Consider the following 20,824-nt stretch of genomic DNA (forward strand, 5'->3'; position numbering starts at 1 on the left):
AACGACAAGAACACGATACACCATCCAACATTCTCCATTTCTTTATCATAAGCTGCTATTTAGGATATAACGTTGCACAACGAGCGTGCTCTTTATACGATAAACGGAGAGGCGGTGACTAAACGCTTGAGGTCAAACTTGAACATCACTCACCCTAAAAGCCTACGTCCGCTTAATCGCTCATTTGCATATGCCACAGGTGATGGTGGGTAGCTCATCAATATTGCCATTCCTCACGAGCGCCGGTAACACGGGGAAAGGGGCAGAAACAGCTGCACCTTCAGATAATTGAGAGGTAGGTCTGTGGTTTGCTTTTAACATACAGTTAGGTTACACCAGTGGACAAACAGCGCTTACATGTGTAGGCTGTTACAGTAGGAAACAGTAGGTGTAGGCTGTTACAGTAGGAAACGGGTGTAGGCAGGTTACAGAGATAATTACAGTAGGCTGTTACAGTAGGAAACAGTAGGTGTAGGCTGTTACAGTAGGAAACGGGTGTAGGCAGGTTACAGAGATAATTACAGTAGGCTGTTACAGTAGGAAACAGTAGGTGTAGGCTGTTACAGTAGAAAACGGGTGTAGGCTGTTACAGTTGGAAACAGTAGGTGTAGGCTGTTACAGTAGGAAACGGATGTAGGCAGGTTACAGAGATAATAGTAACAAGGGGGGAGGCAGCTTGTATGTCCACTATGTGGCACTGACTGACTGGACGTTTCCTAATGATGAGGGAACTGACTCATCACAATGCGAGATGAGGCTATCAAAATTTAAGTTAGCGTAGCTATAAAAAGTACATAGAAAGCAGATAGCGAATATGGTGGATGGATGTCCATATCCAGAGTGTAATCTACTATAAACAGTAAAACATGTTGTTTCTAGTACCATGTCTCTGACGTCGGGGGGATAGGCCTTCCATTCCAGTAGAATCTTTGTTAAAGTATATCTGCTACAGTACAGTATGTCCCTAATATATCTGTTTGTCACACACTCAAGAGCTGGTTGATTCACTGCACTCATTCAGGGTCTCGCACTGTGTCAGCAACACAACACAGCAGTTAGAAACATAGGATACACCAACCTATCCTACTGACTGGATACACCAACCTATCCTACTGACTGTATGTGACTAAGCCATACATTGTCACCTGATCCACACCTTGTTTTATTCTATCATACAGTACTCTCAAAATAAACCAACACTACAGACAGGTAGGCATACTTAGCTCATGCACTTACAGTAGCTCAGGTTGGAAAATAACATATCCATTCAAAACATCATTTCTGATCTGATTAAAGCCATTATACAGTATCACTAAACCTGGGCACACAAGGGCACTTTTTAACCAGCACTGATTTTAACACCACGGCAGTAACAGTTTCATACACATTGCTGGACATAGTGTTTGGTAAATAACTACATTTCCTTACTTCCTTATTCAAGGGCGTTAAGTTGTTTTCTTTCTCAGAAGTAATCAAGAATAAATTACATCTGCAGACACAGACAGGAAAAGTATAGTGCCAAACATAGAAAATAAAACACAATTTAATTATAAATATGATTGAAACATTTAAAACTTCAAATAATTGCATCCCAGCCCCCCTACCCAGTGATCAACAAGTACAGTGCAAATATCCATCATTATCTATTATACTACTCCTTGTGGTATCATTCAATCATACACTAGGTTGTCAGCCTAGGTGGCACAATGACATTGACAGGAATGCTCCATACACATAACATGAAGAATGAAGCCATATCCAGCATGTTTAACAATATGATCTATGAATTGGAGTTCAAAATCAGCTTCCAGCATTTCCATCCATCTGTCTGAGGAGAAACAGTGTGGAATGGGAATGCTCCTAGAAATGTCCCATTAAGTTCTTTTTGGCAGGTGATTTACAATAGATGTAAGGCAATGCATCATTATATATCTTAAGGCTGTGAATAGCTTGTTGTTCAAGGTACTGTATATAGAAGACCAGAATCATAATTGTGCATGGTGCAACAACAGTACAGTGGACATAATAAAAATCACAAAAATCACTGAAAGGGTTTAAAATATATCACTTGTGCCTGCAACTTTGTGTACAGCTAATTCAACATTGACTGCTGTGAAAAGGCATGTTGGTGTAATACACACCCACACACATGACCATAGAAAAGATGACCACAGAAAAACACTGGCCACTGCATGGCCATATTTAGACATCTGTAGCTGTGGTTACTGGCGCTTATTCAACATCTTTCTATTGGTGAGTATGGTACGGATATGACCTTATATTGGCCTTGTAAAGGCCTTGTAATGGACGAACGAGGGACTAGAAAGAGACGAGGGCTGAGAATGAGGACAAGTGGAGACGTCTGCTTCCTCTTCAACTACGCACACAGTCGTCTGCTTCTCCTGGGCTGAAACAGTTCAGAGACACCTGGAGGGGACAAGAGGAGGAGACAGGGAGGAGACAAGAGGAGGAGACAGGGAGGAGACAAGAGGAGGAGACGAGGGGAAGATGGACGGAACAAGAGGAGGAGACGAAGAGACGAGGAGGAGGCAAGAGGAGGAGACGAGGGGAAGATGGACGGAACAACAGGAGGAGACGAAGAGACAAGAGGAGGAGACGAGGGGAAGATGGACGGAACAAGAGGAGGAGACAAAGAGACGAGGAGGAGGCAAGAGGAGGAGACGAGGGGAAGATGGACGGAACAACAGGAGGAGACGAAGAGACAAGAGGAGGAGACAGAGAAGACGAGGAGGAGACAAGAGGAGGAGACGAGGAGACGGAGAAGACAAGAGGAGGAGACAAGAAGAGGAGACGGAGAAGACAAGAGGAGGAGACGGAGAAGACAAGGAGGAGACAAGAGGAGGAGACGAGGAGACAGAGAAGACAAGAGGAGGAGACAAGAGGAAGAGATGGAGGAGACAAGAGGAGGAGACAAGAGGGGAAAATGGATGGAACAAGAGGACACGGGGAGGAGACATGGAAGGGAAGGAAGGGGGAGAGATAGAGAAGGAGACAGGGGAGACAGACAAAACAGATAGAAAGAGAGAAGGAGAGAGAGAGACAGGAAATGGGGAGGGGGAGACAGCGTGAGTAAGGCTGGGCATCGTTGAGAATCTTTCGATTCCGGTACCAATTTCAGTACTTGAATTCCATACTGGTTCCTAAACTTATTTTTTTCCATTCCTATGGTGAATGAGTGCATTTAAATCTTCCATTAACTTGTATATACTCCTCTCATTAATGTAGTCCGTTATGCACCAACGCCTAACAGAAGGACAAGGGATCATGTTGCTATGAAGCTAGTTGCCCCCAGTCAAATCAAATTCAAATTTATTTTGAGCAATACAGCCTTATTGCTCACACACAATTAACAAATAAGCACACAAAACCAGTGCAAAGTCTGGGACCACCACGAAACAGAACCCCATGGAGTCAACATGAAGATGGAAAGTTATAGTTTTTTGACTGCCGGGAAAAAACAAACAAAGCAGAAACGTTGAGGGGCAGCAGCGCCCCCGTCCCCTGCTGGGCCGTCCTCCAGTGAGCCCTTATAACACGCCCCCGTCCCCTGCTGCCCTTATAACACGCCCCCACCCACAGAAAACCGTCCTATCCTAACTAACGTGAAGCTGCAGGTTCTGACTTCACTGCATTTGTTGGATCTGTTGGAATGGTCATTGTGTTTCCTGAAGTGAAGCCACACTTTAGACCGGCGCCGAGGCATCTTGCTTCTTAATACGTAAATGTGCGTGAAGTCGGCAGGCAGATTATCTCCCACGCTCGATCGCGACCCCTTGCCATTGGCTGACAGTGAGATTAATTCTTACGACACACTCTATTTGTTTTATGTCATTCAAAAGAACCAACAGCTGGAACTGAACTGTCGGACAGGTTTCGGTTCTACTTGGAATCAATGGACCTCATTCCTGAACGCAGTTAAGAAGAAGTTAAGAAGAAATTTCTTCTTAACTCCACTTACAGTACGAAGTTCCCGGGACAATTCTGGCATTCCTGAATGGTTTCTTATCTCGGATTTGTTTTTATCTAAGGATCTAACAGGATTTAAGAACGCGGAAATGCAGTCGTAGGTAGGCCAGATTGGAGTGCGCCCGTTCGCAAGGGCTGAATTTATGAGAAATCCGAGGTGATTGCGTTCACATCAAGTCTACAGATATCCTAGGCTTGAATAATAATCATAATCATAAATACGAGGATATTTGTATCATTTCCAATTACGTTTCACATTCATGAAGGCATCGCGGTGTCCTAAAATAAATAAAAGCACTACCCAGCAAACACGCGACGTCAGAGAGACGTTCAGTTCATGTCTTATTAACGTCCGTCGGTCCAGAACCCCATTTGTACGTCCGCTGGACGTGCAAAAAGGGTTCAATATTCAAACGTTTGGCTTGGACCCCTCTAAGACGTCTGGGGACGTGCAAAACGGGTTCAATATCTGAACGTCTGGCTAGGACCCCTCTTAGACGTCTATGGACGTGCAGAATAGGTTCAATATCTGTACGTCTGGCTTTGGACCCTTTACCACGTCTATGGGCGTGCAAAATGGGTTCAGAATTTGAACGTCTGGCTTGGACTCTTCTGAGACGTCTGTGGACGTGCAGAACGGGTTCAATATCTGAACGTCTGGCTAGGACCCCTCTTAGACGTCTATGGACGTGCAGAATAGGTTCAATATCTGTACATCTGGCTTTGGACCCTTTACCACGTCTATGGGCGTGCAAAATGGGTTCAGAATTTGAACGTCTGGCTTGGACTCTTCTGAGACGTCTGTGGACGTGCAGAACGGGTTCAATATCTGAACGTCTGGCTATGGACCCTCTTGAAGGTCTATGGACGTGCAAAACGGGTGCAGTATTTGAACGTCTGACTAGGACCCCTGTTGGACGTCAAGTAGACATGCGAGATGGGCTCATTATCTGAACGTCTGGCTAGGACCCGTCTTGGACGTCTGTGGACGTGCAGAACGGGTTCAATATCTAAACGTCTGACTCGGACCCCTGTTGGATGTCTGTGGACATGCAAGACTGGTTCAATAATTGAACGTCTGGCTATGGACTCTCTTCCACGTCTATGGACGTGCAAAACGGGTTCAGTATTTGAACGTCTGGCTAGGACTCCTTTTAGACATCAGTGGACGTGCAAGACTAGTTCAATATCTGAACGTCTGGCTATGGACCCCCTTCCACATCTATGGACGTGCAAAACGGGTTCAGTATTTTAACATTTGGCTAGGACTCCTCTTAGACGTCTGTAGACGTACAAGACTGGTTCAATATCTGCACGTCTGGTTATGGACTCTCTTCCACGTCTATGGATGTGCAAAATGGGTGCAGTATTTGAACGTCTGACTAGGACCCCTTTTGGACGTCAGGTATACATTCAAGATGAGTTCAATATCTGAACGTCTGGCTAGGACCCGTCTTGGACGTCTGTGGATGTGCAGAACAGGTTCAATATCTGAACGTCTGGCTATGAACCCTCTTGAAGGTCTATGGACGTGCAAAACGGGTTCAGTATTTGATCGTCTGGCTAGGACTCCTCTTAGACGTCTGTGGACGTGCAAGACTGGTTAAATAATTGAACGTCTGGCTAGGACTTCTCTTAGACGTCTGTGGACGTGCAAGACTGGTTCAATATCTGAATGTCTGGCTATGGACCCTCTTCCACGTCTATGGACGTGCAAAATGGGTGCAGTATTTGAGCGTCTGACTAGGACCCATTTTGGACGTCAAGGATACATTCAAGATGGGTTCAATATCTGAACGTCTGGATATGGACCCTCTTCCACGTCTATGGACGTGCAAAACGGGTTCAGTATTTGAACGTCTGGCTAGGACTTCTCTTAGACATCTGTAGACGTGCAAGACTGGTTCAATATCTGAACGTCTGGCTAGGACTCCACAGGCTAAACACTGAAGAAGGCAGAGCCGAAATGCATCTGTCAGGTCTGTCCACCATTATGAATTAAAAGAGCATAAACATAGTTTTGAGTGCGGACCCTTCTTTATTGTTGATCAAAGTTTTTGTATATTGGTCCTGCACCGGTTCTGAGTGCTGTGGCCCCGATTATTATTGATAGGACTCCTCTTGTTCAATATCTGAATGTCTGGCTATGGACCCTCTTGGAGGTCTATGGACCTGCAAGACGAGTTCAATATCTGAACGTCTGACTCGACCCCTGTTGGACATCAGGTGAACATGCAAGATGGGTTCAATATTTGAACGTATAGCTAAGGACCCTCTTGGACGTCCTTGGATGTGCAAGACTTGTTCAATATCTGAACGTCTAGCTATGGACCCTCTTGGAGGTCTATGGACCTGCAAAACAGGTTCAATATCTGAACGTCTGACTAGAACCCCTCTAGGATGTCTATGGTCTAGAGGTTCATTATCTAAACGTCTGATCATCAATTCAGTAGAATTACACGCACAGAGCATTCACTTATTGAACACTGTTAGTAGATCTTGTTTGCAGGTGGTATTAGTTTAGCACACGTTTTTACACACGCAAACCTGTTGGCTGTCTTCATCATAAGGTCATAAAATTGTCTATAAAAATATTGCACAAACTTGATGAAACATGATACACAATCAATAAAAACACTGCAGGTTTACATTTTTGGAATTATGTTGGTTATGTTGTCCCATCTGGTGATTATGACAGTTTGGGACCCTCAGTGCCCTCACCCAAGCCTTCAAGCTAGTGCCTACCATCCGTGAGTTTCCTACCACAAGCAAGCAAGCTTCCACCTCACAAGGCACACTTTGAATATATGGCAAGCAAGTGTGACAGCTAGGTTCATTGCGTCACTCGTCGGTTTTGCTTCACTTGCCCACGGGTTCAATCTCGGGTCCTCTGACTGGCCAACACACATGACAAACTCTCATAATCGCTGCTTTAGCCATACACCACTAAAAAGCTAGCATTTTGAGGGTGTGGGTGGGCTGTGAGTTTAACCAAACCAACTTGGTTACCAAACCAACTAACCCCCCCAGCTGGTCGAGCTGATCTCAGGGTAGCTGGATCACGGCACCACTGTCACAGGTTTCACAGAGTCACTCGTCAGTATCGCTTCAACCCTCGACTTGCCCATGCTGGGTTCTATCTCTGGTTCTCTGACATTGTTTTAGACATCATAAAAACTGCTTTAGCCAGAGTTATTGTCTGCAGCAATATGAGGAAACAAGCACAAATTGCCTATTGAATGCAGGTGAGATGCCCCCCCCCTCAGCCCTGAGCTGACCTTCCACCCCCTGGTCCTGAGCTGACCCCCCAACCCTGGTCCTGAGCTGCACCCCCCTCATTCTCAGCCCCCCCCCCCCCCCCCCCCCTGTCCTGAGCTCATCCTGGGATGCCCCCCTCGGTCCTGAGCTGCCCCCCCCTGTCCTGAGTATCAGTTTAAATCTGTTTAATTAATGTACTGAATATTAATTAAATCAAAGTTTGTAATTTGAATATGCTTAGTCTGCTGCCCAATTAGGCTACAAAGGTTTTGGATTAGTTTACCCAAAAACGTATGCTATGCCTCCATATCCTCAAATGGACAGGTAACATTGTCAGACTTATAGAAATGTATCGTGTTGGGGTAATGTTTTAAATTTATGGCAAGAAGGCAAAGAGATCCCCAAACTGTCACCCTTCACCACTCAGTGTGTGCCTGTCCCTTTAAGAAAGCAGCAGCGCCATTTTTGAGCAGTCGTACTTAAAATGTCTAGTCTGCAAGTCGTACATATTGCTTCAGTGCTATTATCATTTATATGATTATATTTAACAAATACAATATTTTATGATAAATATCATTTTATTATATATACTACTGGCCAATCGCACCTTGATCATGCACTCATTGTCCAATCAAAAGCAGAGAAGCTGTACGAGCACACCTTCCTGTCATGCCTGTCTTTTCCGGTGGTGAAAACAGGTGAACAAGACGGCGAGTGTTTTTAGGTGATCGAATTACGTTTGGTAGCGAGGAAGATTGTCTGCAGCCTTCTCGCGATTGTGGACGTTTGTTGGTAAGGAACGATTCTTTCAGTCTCTTCGAATTTTCTTTAACGCGGGGCATGATTTATTTTTAGAGGTACCAGCATGTAACAGCTGGCTACTAGCCATAGATGCTTCTGGCTAACGTTAGCTAGCTAGCATAATGGCGCATGGAAGCTGCGTTCCTGTTCCGATGCCTAGGGCCTATGCTGCGTATCCCCCAACTGTTATCTGAGGACCCTCTTTTGTATGCGCAAAATCCAGCGTAGTGCGTTATCTACAGGTTTGGCAAACAAAGCTAGTTAATGTCCATCTTTGTTCCAAGCTGTAGTTTGTCTACTGTAACACGGTTACCTCGTGGGTGACGTCTTTCTCCGTCTCTCCCACCTAATGCTGCGTTCGATTTTAACTGGGAGGTCGCAGATTCCCAGTTCAGCACCAACGTTAGCTGGCTTATGCTAATGTTAGCTAGGAAAAGCTAGCTCATGCTAACGTTAGCTAGATTGAAAACGCTAGCGTTTGCTAACGTTAGCTACGGTTAGCTACAGTCAGTACGTTACTGGTCACACACTGTGATATGCGTCATTGAAATGTTTCACTCAGTAATATAATTTCAATATGTCTCATTGGCACAGTTCTATATCGTGGAGCTCCGCCCCACAGGCTTCGCTCCTAGTGGCTTGACCAATCGTAGCTAGCTACGCGCACTGAACAATTTTTACTATGCACGCACCTCGACCAATGGGAGTAAACCGGTGCCTTGCCAGAAAACCCGCAAACCCAGGGTATAAATAGCCTGTCATACCATCAGTTCGGCTCCTTAAAATCTTCAGCTCGCGAAAGAACAATGAGAGAGAAGATTCCTCCGATTAAGAGGATGCCTTCGGCGGCGCTGGCAGCATCAGCGCCCCCGCCGCTACCTTCTTCTTCTTTCCGCTGCCGCTGCCCCAACCCACGGCGGGCAGAAGACCGGCACTCCCTGTGCTTCATCTGCCTGGGGCAGCGTCATGCCACCGAGGGACTGGATCCCTCTCCTGCATGTGGGGAATGCCGTCTGCTTCCTGCGGCGGCTAGGATGGAGCGGGCGGCGTTTTTCTTCAAGCAACAGCCAGAAGATACGCTGGACCGGCTCGACTCCTTCCAACCCACACCTGCCTTGGATACTACACTCCCGGCGTGCCAGCTGTCACCGCCGGCAGACGCCGTTTCCGTCCCCCTTCAACCCGACGCCGTCAGTGATGAGGAAGGGGAGGAAGTTTGCTCGGTGCCGGATTCAGAGCTGTCTGGCCTCGAAGATTCTGCCGCGGTTTCCGACGCTGGGGCGTCCACCGCTCCCTCTGCTGCTCTGGGAGACGACCGTGAGTTTCGCCGTGACCTACCGCTTCTCATCGGCAGGGCGGCATCCCTCCTCGGTGTCCAGAGTCCGGAGGATGAGGCGGAAGAGGGGCTTCCGCTCTGGAGTCTGGTACGCTACGGCCAACCCGGTCGGCGTAAACGCCAGCTCCTACCCGCCATGCCTGGCCTGGAGGTCTGGGTCAGGGCGGAATGGGAGAGCCCTATCAACATCAGGGCTCCCCTCAGGGCTCACGCTGCAGCTACTCGAGTCCACGGCTGGAGTGCCTGCTCCCAGGCCGTCTCCCCGCCGCTGGAAGCGGAGCTTGCTGCGGTCCTCGTCCCTGGTTCTTCTGCCTGGGGGTCCTCCAAGAGACCTTCCATGCCTGCGGCCAGGGATAAGACCACCATGGCCTTAGCGGAGAAGAGCTTCGAACTAGCTGCCCAGGCAGTGGCAGCCTGTTCATCCATCGCTCTTCTGGCCTGCTACATATCCAACCTGGTGCTATACGACAACAACGCTCCAACTGAGTCCCTCAAATCCGAAGTCGCGGATGCGGCGGGAGCCATCAGCAGGCTGGTCACCACCAACGCTTCCTGCCTCGGGGGTGTTATGGCTTCCAGCGTGGTGCAACAGCGCCATCTATGGTTGTCACTCACCGGTCTCAAAGAGGAGAGCAAGGCTGCTCTCATCAACAGCCCCATTTCTACGGAGGGTCTATTCGGCTTGGCCGTTTCCAACCTCCTGGAACAGTGCAAGGCTCGTGACCAGGATGTGGCGGTCCTCTCGCGCCATCTTCACACCCAGAGGGGCTCTCGGGCACCACCATCTCGCCCTCCCGACGGCCGTCCCGCCTCCTCAGGCGCCGCCAGACGCAGGGCTCGAGGTAAGACGGCTGTCTCTCGTCCCGAACGGCACGGTGAGGCTCCGGCTTTGCAGCGGCCGCCCTCCCAGCCTCCATCGATGCAGCCCCGTGTCGCCCCGGCTTGGGGCTCACGGGCACACAAGAGGCAGCCCACGACTACTCCCATCAGACCTCCGGTGCCCAAGTTGCCGCGTAGCTACTGACGGGTTGCGGGGATGTCAGACAGTGTTGAGTGTCCCAGTTCTGCTCTGTGTTCGGGTCCTCCGAGCGAGTTAGCATCGGAGAGTGCCCATGTAACTAGGACCGAGTTCAATAAACACGCAGCTGCACTTTATTCAAGTTGTCACGGCTCGGTTTATGGGTTTTCACAGTCTGCATCCCCTGCTAGTCATTCTACTGTTTTCACTCCGGTTCTGAGCCCCGCGCGAGCGCTCGGAACCGTAGAGAGAGACGGTACTTTATCCGCCAGCGTTTCTGGGCCCCATGCGAGCAGCCCAGTCACGCCCCACGCCTCGGTTCCGAGCCCCGTGAGAGCGCTCGGAACAGGTGAGACAGCTGATGGTAACTCAGTCAATTCTCTGAGAATGTTGCCTCAGTTTTTTCCGGGGGGCGTTACGAAAACTGCGCATGTTTCATGGTCGCGCAGTTCGTCGTATGACCACAAGCCGGCGACATACACCACGCCATCGGTGGGCCCCATGAGAGAGCCTGCACTCGCTAGCTCGGGGTTCACATTTGCACTGCCCCGAGCTACGCTACCCGGTGTGAGTTTCAACGCTTCCTTTTCGGTAGCGGGCCCTGCGAGAATGCCCTTCCCCGTTCAGGGGAACAAGTCGGCGGCTAGCTTTGTGAATGCGTCTAGCTCCGCTTGTGCTAAGGGTCACACAGAGCCTACGGGCTCGTGTGTTTCTGTCAATGAGACCTCGCGGTGTGACATGCCTGTTAATGACAGTTCAGCACGTCACCGCTCGGCCAGCATGTCTGCATCTGGGTGCACGTCAAATAACACACCCACTAATAATGACAGTGTGGCCTGTCATCGACGGCACTCGCTGGTCAATGCAAAGAGCTTTGTCCCCTCTGTTTGCTTATCTGCTAAATACAAGGGGCGCTCGCAGTCTGCCTCAAACGGTATCTCTCGCAGGGTTGGCTGTTCGCCTAGTAAGGCTAAAAACCCCAGCGCGATTCAGCCAGCCTTTTCGAGAGACGTGTCAGTACCGGTTTCGCAGAGGTTTTCGCCCAGTGTAGAGGGCTTGATTTCCTCGCAACCGGCTACCGATCTCAGGGGTACAGCCGGGTTTTCACCTGGTGGGTCTTGCTCGTTAGCTTTTAACCCCTCGGTGCCCAGCTCACATTCGCTGCGCGCGCCGGCCCCCCCTCCAGTCAACCTGCGGGTTTCGCGGGAGAGAGGGAGGGGGAAACGGCCTCTCGTTCGGCATAACGCGCGGAGCTCTTCCGCCGTGATGTCTGATGCGGCGCGTTTTCAGCAGGCTGATAACCGGGTGGGGACTTCTGGGCCTCATGTGGTTTCTCCGGAGCCCTTTCGGGGGCGACCCCCCATGGCCCGTGATTCTGATAAATTTCAGTTTTACGGGGGCGGTCAGGGTCGAGGAGGAATATACCCAATTCCTCTCCCAAATACCAAGGTTTTCAGCCCAGCCTCTCTCAGACCACTTCTCCACCTGGATGGCGTTATGCTCCCCATCCAGCTGGCTCAGTCGAGTTCTGAGGGAGGGATACTCCATCCAGTTCCGCTGTCCCCCACCTCCTTTCCGGGGCGTGGTGGAGACTGCGGTCTCGTCCCCTGCCCAGGCCATGGCTCTCATGGGAGAGATCACGGAGCTATTGGCCAAAGGGGCAATTACAGTGGTCCCTCCGGAGCAGAGGAATACGGGTTATTATTCCCGCTACTTCCTCGTGCCCAAAAAGACGGGCGGTGTGCGGCCAGTTTTGGACCTGAGCCTCTTCAACAAGTCAGTCTCCAAACTGAAATTCCGCATGCTGACGGTGCGTCAGTTACTGGAGATGTTTCTCCCTGGCGACTTCTGCACCAGCATAGACCTGAAGGATGCTTACTTTCACGTTCCTATGGTGCCTCGGCACAGACGGTTCCTGAGGTTCGCTTTTCAGGGCGTGGCTTACGAGTATACCAGACTCCCGTTCGGTTATGCTCTAGCACCGCGGACATTCACGAAATGTCTGGACACAGCTCTTGCACCGCTGCGCAGACAGGGCGTCAGAGTACTAGCCTACCTCGACGACCTGCTGGTGTTAGCGCCGTCTGCACGGCTGGCGATGGTACATACCGCATGTCTAGTGAGCCATCTCACTCGCCTTGGATTTGCCATCAATTGGGAAAAGAGCTCTCCATGGCCCTCAGGCCAGGTGACCTATTTAGGTCTCAATCTGGACACGATAGCCATGTCAGCGTCTCTTTCCGTGCCAAGGAGGGGAGCCCTGGAGATTTCTCTCCGGAGGGCTCGCCCATTAGCGACGGTCTCAGCGCATTCTGTCATGCGTCTGCTCGGTCTCATGGCAGCAGCTCATGTGGTGGTCTCCCTCGGCCTGCTTTACATGAGACCGTTTCAGAGATGGTTCGCCCAGCTTCGTCTGCATCCTGTGCGTCACAGACGTCGCCGTGTGCGGTTACCCCTGTCACTGTCGACGGGTCTGGCTTATTGGATGGACCGGCGCGTCGTCGCTCGCGGGGTTCCACTGGGCCGAGTGTCAAATTACGTTGTGGTGTTCACAGACGCTTCCCTCGATGGTTGGGGAGGGACTTGCGAGTCCCAGGCCGTCGGGGGAGTGTGGGCCGCGGGAGAGCGGCGGCACATCAACCTCCTGGAGTTAGAGACAGTGTTGCTGGTTCTGCGCCACTTCGCACAGCTGGTGCACAGCCGCCATGTGCTAGTGAGGTCGGACAACCAGACGACGGTGTCCTATATCAATCGCCAGGGCGGTGTTCGCTCTCAGTCACTTCACCTCCTGGCCGTGGACCTGTGGGTGTGGGCGGCAACCAACCTCAAGTCCTTGAAAGCCCTTCACATAGCTGGGCGTCTGAATGTCGGGGCCGACCTGATGTCTCGAGGCGGCCCTAGACGGGACGATTGGAGCTTGCACCCCCAGATTGTGAAACTTCTGTGGGCCCGCTTCGGGAGGGCGGAGGTGGACCTGTTCGCGTCGAGAGAGAACGCGAAGTGTCCCCTCTGGTACTCCCTAGCTCCTCAGGACAACCCCCCGCTAGGAACGGACGCTTTCGCTCATGCTCCGTGGCCGGGGGTTCTCTTATACGCATTCCCTCCAACAGCCCTCATTCTGCCGCTGTTGGCCAGGGTGCGGGCAGAGGGGGCCTCAGTGATTCTGATAGCCCCGGCTCTCCCCACAGCCAGATGGTACGCGGAAGTGGCGGCGTTGGCATCGGAACAGCCATGGCCCCTTCCGCTGTGGCCGAACGCGTTGTCCCAGGCCAGGGGCGCGATTCGCGTTCCCCCGGTACTGGGCAAGCCATTGGTGGCCTGGCGGCTGAGCGGCGGAGACTGTCCCGCAGAGGGCTGTCTCCAGCCGTAATCAGTACTATCCAGAGCGCCCGTGCTAGCTCCACTGCTAAGCTTTATTCTAGCAAGTGGGCGGCCTTTGCACGCTGGTGCGAAGAGAGAGATTTGCTCCCCGAGTGCTGCTCTGTGGAGGCTATTCTCGAGTTCCTTCAGCACCTTCTGGATCATGAAAACGGGCTAGCGGCGTCTACTATCCGAGTGTATGCCTCTGCTATCTCCGCCTGTCACGAGGGCTTTGCGAGGACTACGGTCTTCGCACACCCCTTGGTCAGAAGTTTTTTGACGGGGGTTCGGCGCCTACACCCTGTGAGGAGGGCAACGGCGCCGCAGTGGGATCTTCCTCTGGTGCTGAACGCGCTTTGTGAACCGCCGTTCGAACCCATAGAGGAGGTGTCGCTCAAGTGGCTCTCAATTAAGACCGCTTTGCTCTTAGCTCTTGTCTCAGGCAAGCGGGTCAGTGAATTACGGGCGCTGTCCATACAGCCAGGATGTCTCGTCATCACTGGTGACGCGAGTAAGGCTGTTCTGCGACCGAACCCTTCGTTTGTTCCGAAAGTGGTTCAGAGTGCATTCAGCGCGCTCCCGGTTGAGTTATCGGCCTTCTTCCCTCCGCCACAGGCAAACCAGGAAGAGGCTCGTTTTCATCGGTTGTGCCCAGTACGTGCTTTGGCACAGTATGTCCGGCGCACGGCCGGGGTCAGGACCACATCCCAGTTACTAGTCTGTTATGGACCTGGGAAAGTGGGCTCGCCCCTCTCTAAGCAGCGTCTCTCCCACTGGTTGTGCAAGATGACACGCCTATGAGGCGGCAGGTCGCCCTCTGCCTGAGACTGTGAGGGCGCACTCCACAAGAGGGGTGGCCGCTTCGGCGGCCCTCTTTGGAGGAGTAGCGGTTGCGGATATTTGTGCGGCAGCCTCTTGGGCTTCGCCTTCGCCTTTTATCCGGTACTATCTCTTGTACTATCTCTTGGATATGCCCCCCTCCTCTTTCGCCGCCTCTGTTCTGGGCACGGCGGCTCTGGGCGCACGGTAGGTTTCTGTGTTCCACCTTGGGGGGCTTATCTTATTATGGGTTGAGTCCTGTTCTGGCCGTTTCCATGCGTATTCGCCTCGGGTAGGACTCCCCGCATGCACCTTACCGCCTCTTGTCAAGGGGCGAGTGGGCGGGACTTCGGGTACAAACACTTGTGTGTGTGTCTTTGTACTTGGGGCGTGGCCCTCGGCCAGGCTGACCTATGTTGCAGGAATGGGTCCAGCAAGAGTACATTGTGCGGTTCGCTCCGCTCCGCCTATGCCACTAGGAGCGAAGCCTGTGGGGCGGAGCTCCACGATATAGAACGATGGTTACGACTTGTAACCCCAGTTCTATGAGTGGAGCGAAGCCCCACAGGCAAGATTACTTTGCTGAACCCCCTTTGGCTCGCTGAAGATTTCTTTAGGAGCCGAACTGATGGTATGACAGGCTATTTATACCCTGGGTTCGCGGGTTTTCTGGCAAGGCACCGGTTTACTCCCATTGGTCGAGGTGCGTGCATAGTAAAAATTGTTCAGTGCGCGTAGCTAGCTACGATTGGTCAAGCCACTAGGAGCGAAGCCTGTGGGGCTTCGCTCCACTCATAGAACTGGGGTTACAAGTCGTAACCATAGTTTTAGCAGTGCTTACACACTCTTTTCTAACATCTACTAATGTGTGCATCTTTCCTTCTACAGATGTGTTGTTGACGTGTCTAAGCATTGACTGTCCAATACGACATCCAACGAGGTGAGTTGCTCATTAGGACCTTAAAATTCAACTTTGGCTTGGAGTGTGAATGTAAAACTAAGGCAGGTGGGTTTAATTATTTAGGCTTCACCCTTGTCAGGAGGTTAAGCTCTGGTCCTGGGCGTGTTAGAGAGGTTCTCTCTAGCACCCTGTCACACACTGTGATATGTGCCATGTCCAACAGCCACTTAATTCTGTAATAAAATTCCCTACCTACCAGGACCACAAGGGAAATTAGCCTTCGGGGTTTCAAATTTAAGGTACCTGTACGTGTATTTGTATTTTGATGATTATTTAAAGTTAGAAAATCAGATGACAATAAAAAAAAAATCCTGATTTTGGGGCAGCCACCTCAGTCAAATTTCATGCAGCCTTGCGCTTCAACCCCCCAAAAACATAATTGCAACGTCTTGACTCCATGTGTTTTCATCATTTGTAACTGCAATTGCAGTATTGCCCATGTGGTGGTGCTGTATCGTAATCCACACTGCAACTGCCCAGGCAAAGACAGGACAAAAGCTCTGGAATGTTGAAGTGTTTGACGCTCAAACGACAACAGTCTATTGCCAAGCAGTGACATCAGAAGCACACAGATTTGGCTGATAAAATGTTGAAATGGTAGTCTCACTAGATCAGTCAGACCTGCAAGTCAGTCATTTTGACAGATTAACAGAGGGTGGCGAAGCAGCACAGGTTCGCAGAAGCATTGCAGGTTAGCAGCGATCCTAGCGCAATGGAACCATGAAAGTATATGAAGGGAACAAGTAGAGTTTGATGGCGAACTTCTGCAACGCTCTTTTCGCTAACATCCGCCATCTCCTTGCAAATCTTTGAAAAAATTGCATTACATTTATTGTTGTATTAACCAGACTAATTTTACTAGGGATGGGTCGAAACTCAATTCTTTTTTGTTATCTACGGAATCACTTCTGGGTATCAAAGCATAAAAAAATGCCAATTTTCAATACTTAAAATACTTTTATCCAATCTCTACCTGTTAAAAATCTAACGATTAAATCACCTCAGCGACTGGATGAGGTGGGAAAACAAATGTTCATCCATGCTTCACTTCAACCCAGCCCTAAATGTTACATCACAATCTTTGACTAGTGCATGATTTTCAACGACATCCTATTCATTCAAATGATTCTATTATACCAGGGGTGCCCAATACGTCGATCGCGATCGACCGGTCGATCGCAAAGGTAGTGTGGGTAGATCGCATGGCATTGAAAAAAAATAATAAACACCCCCCGCCCCCCAAAAAAAGGTTAGCCTATCATCCATCCTCACTATGGCATTTGCCACTTGATTGACGTACAGGTATGCCAGTCTGAGATCTCATCTTTTCAAACACACGGTTCACCACGCATGCGCGCCAGTTGCAAATCTCCGGCGAGCTGATTAGCCTACCTAGTTAGCCTTCAAATTTTACTATTAAAAAGGGTATAAAAATGAGTGGGGAAGCTGGACCAAGTAAGAAACCAAAAACGTACAACTTTCATACAGAATGGGAGGAGGACTTTTTTTTCACGATGTCATATTCGAAGTGCGTTTGTCTAATCTGCAAATCTGCTATCGCCATTTCGAAGAAGGGAAATGTGGAGCGGCACTTTCGGACCGTTCACAGAACGTACGACACTAACTTCCCTCAGTTCCGAGAGCTCTGTCCGGAGATAAAGGAGTTTCTCCTTGTCACTAAACATGCAGAATACAACCAACTAAATGGCTGCTGGACTTGGCATTTTTAACCGATCTGACCAACATGTTGAATGATCTTAATTTAGAGCTGCAAGGAAAAGACAAAACCGTGGTCAATAATTAGGTCAGTTAATGCTTTCAAACGAAAATTGCAACATGTGTCCTCAAAACTGCAGCGCAATGATTTGGCGAACTTCCAAAACCTTGCGTCAGAGTTGGAGATGCAAAAGAAGGCTTGTGCGCAACTTGACAGTGCGCGTTTCGCAGAGCAGATTGGGACAATTGTATCAGAGTTTGACAAACGCTTTCAAGACTTTGCTGTACTCGAGCCAGTCGCTACATTTATGTGCTACCCATTTCAGGAAGATGTTGAGGTTGATTCACTCGCATCAAAAATCGCAACGCTGTTTCACCTGAACCCGTCTGGAGTGGAGGACGAGATGTTGACACTACAAGCTGACATTCAGCTGAAGGCCAGGGCTCATGGACAGTTCTGGAACTTACTCACAGAGGAAAAGTACCCAAACATGAGGAAATGTGCTACCTTCTTGACTGCATTATTTGGCTCCACTTATTTATGTGAGTCAGCCTTTTCCCACATGAAGATTATTAAGTCCAAATACCGTTCCACCATGACTGATGATCATTTGGAAGCCTGCTTGAGGATGGCTACCAGCAGCTACTGCCCGGACTATGCAACCCTGGCTGATTCCATTCAGTGCAAGTCATCAGAGTAAGGTAGGCTAATGACCAAAAATGTTGTGTTGTATTGTGCCATACGGGTTCATGCAGGTATGCAAGGTACACCAACATAAGATATACTCAGTGTATATATATATATATATATATAAATATGTTTAGCATTTTTAATGTAGGTAGATCATTTGGACTTGGTCATTTTAAAAGTAGCTCCCAAGCTGAAAAGGTGTGGGCACCCCTGTATTATACCATATGTATTACAGATGGCTTACTTAAGAGAATGGCGCAGACGGAGAAAAGAATTGGATCAGTTCCTGCGTTCAGACAGTGACGATGACCATGAAAGTCAGACTTCAATCTCTGACCGATCAACCAGTGTGTCACATGACGAGCAGGCTGGCAGTGTGACCAGTTTCATTTCGGCAACTGACAGTTTGACCGAAGAAGAATTGGACTTTGAAACCGACGTGGAGTATGCATCTTCTGAATCGGAAAAGGAAGTTTTAAATGAAGCTGAGTTGGATTTGCCTGATTTTGAAGAGAACTTAAGACAATGGTCTACAAATAACAAAATCACACTAAGATCCTTGAATGAATTATTGGCAATATTAAGAGAGCAAGGACACCGGCTACCAAAGGATGCAAGGACACTCCTTGCTACACCACGAGCTGTAGGATCTGAGCTGAAATGTGGTGGGCAATACATTTATTATGGATTAGAAACGGGAATTTGCCATTTACTAAGTCAGGCAACGTCTTTCAGACATGATCAGGATTCTATAAACCTCAGCATCAATATTGATGGAGTCCCACTCTTCAAAAGCAGCAAAGTCCAGTTCTGGCCAATACTGGCTAAGTTTCATAACTTTGAACCATTTGTGGTAGCTCTCTTCTGTGGAGACAAGAAACCAGATCCACTTGATGAATATCTTGATGACTTTTTGATTGAGTACAAACGTCTTACAGACAATGGGCTGATTTTTTATGAGAAGACCTACACTGTCCATATTAAAGCATTGATCTGCGACGCACCAGCTAGATCTTATCTGAAGTGCATAAAAAATCATAATTCCAATCACAGTTGCGAGAGGTGCATCACCAAAGGTGCTTACGTCACAAGAAGAGTGGTGTTCAATGAACAGGGATGCACCTTGCGAACCGATGACGCTTTCAGTACAGTACAATACAAGGACCATCAAACTGGTACCAGCCCTTTCATTGCAGCAGGTGTTTCTTGTGTTCGCTCTTTTGTCTTGGACTACATGCATATGGTCAACTTGGGAGTAGTTCGACGCATGCTGATATTTCTGACTCGGGGCCCACCAGTTTGCCGCTTATCTGTAAGGCAAAGGGGAGACATTTCTCGACAGCTAAATGCACTGAGAGGAAAAATGCCTAGTGAATTTGCTCGCCAACCCCGCGGTCTAGAAGAGTTGGACAGGTGGAAGGCCACAGAATTCCGTCAGTTTTTGTTGTATACTGGACCAGTCGTGCTGAAGAATGTGTTGTCTTCTGAAACATATTACCACTTCCTGTCCTTCACTGTAGCCATATCAATAATGTTGGAGTCAGATGACAGGACTCGGAATGCATACCTCCCATACAGTATGCCCAAGAACTCATGGCACACTTTGTCACCCGCTGTGCTGACCTGTATGGAAAATATTTTGCAGTGTACAATGTACATGGACTGACTCACCTTCATGAAGATGTCCGCCACTTCAATTGCTCACTGAATGATATTTTAGCTTTTCCTTTTGAAAATCATCTCCAACAAATCAAAAAACATGTGCGGAGTGGAATACATCCCCTAGCACAGGCGACCAGACGAATTTCAGAGATCGAATATGCACATGCAAACAAAAGCAAAACACAGCCTGAAACACTGCCTCGAATGTATGTTTCGACAAAAGAAAAGGACAGTTGTTTTCTGTTGCAAGATGAAAGATTTGCATTCGTCAGGGAAAGAAGAGATGGCACTGTAGTGTGTGATGTCCTGCATAAGCGTCATACATCAGCATTGTTTGATAAGCCATGCAGCTCCAAACTTCTCAATATAGTATTCACAAGAAATGGGCATGGCAGGATGAAAAGAGAACTGCTTCTTGAAACCGATCTGTTCCGCAAGGTGGCCTGCCTCCCTTGTGAAAAAGGGGGTTTTGTCCTCATACCCCTCCTCCATGATATGGAACACAGCATTTGAAGGTTGGCTATTATCTGCCATGTAGAAGTGCCACTGCTACCAGTTTAACATAACTTTCATGAAACATTTGGTTTATAAATGGGTATATAATAGCAAAATGAAAATTCTTGGCCGAAACACTGAGCGCGTACCGGCATTTTTGTACCAGATCAGTCAAAAAAGTGACACACTGCCCATTGAAGCAGTGTGTGTGTGCGCTAGTGTTGCACCGATACCATTTTTATCAGACCGAGTATGAGTACTCAGTTTTCAGTAGCCTATTGATAACAGTACTTTTAAAAGAAAGTTGTATGACTGTAAATCCAATTGGGGTGGAATTTTTCTGTTTGTAGCAATTTCATAGTTAAGTAGTGTCCAAACATGCTAACACTTTGAATGTGCTGTTACTTTCCAGATGTATGCCAGGGCTGTGTGGGTGGAGAATGGGAAGGAAGTGGAGGGATGTGCCCCAGATAATTGGATAAATGTTCCTGAGAAAACCATTAGATGGCCGAAAACAAAGGAAAAGGCAGCCTTCCATAATCGACACCTCCCCCAGGATAACTGGAAGACGTTCCAATTAATTAAATGCAAAATGACCTCTGGTAAATTTGTATAATCTATTAAGGTTTATTACTCCTTGTCCAAAATAAATATTGTAAGGCTGCCAGATGAAACATGATAAAGTATATAAAATGATAAAAGTGATAAGAGTACAAGGCT

General features: G+C 48.8%; 1 protein-coding gene across 1 annotated transcript in view; it reads right to left on the minus strand.

Moving 5' to 3' along the window:
• Positions 1 to 2,308: 2,308 nt before the first annotated feature.
• Positions 2,309 to 20,824, minus strand: part of LOC311307264 (6-phosphofructo-2-kinase/fructose-2,6-bisphosphatase 2-like) — a gene marked incomplete at its 5' end in the record, with an annotated part of 58,738 nt that continues 40,222 nt past the window's right edge. The window contains one exon of the mRNA XM_084436061.1: positions 2,309 to 2,427. Within this exon, the coding sequence (XP_084292187.1) occupies positions 2,374 to 2,427 (54 nt within the window). The 3' untranslated portion in view covers positions 2,309 to 2,373. The remainder of the gene's footprint in view (positions 2,428 to 20,824) is intronic.

Source organism: Borostomias antarcticus, assembly GCF_949987555.1.
Source record: "Borostomias antarcticus genome assembly, chromosome: 3".
Classification (NCBI taxonomy): Eukaryota; Metazoa; Chordata; class Actinopteri; order Stomiiformes; family Stomiidae; genus Borostomias; species Borostomias antarcticus.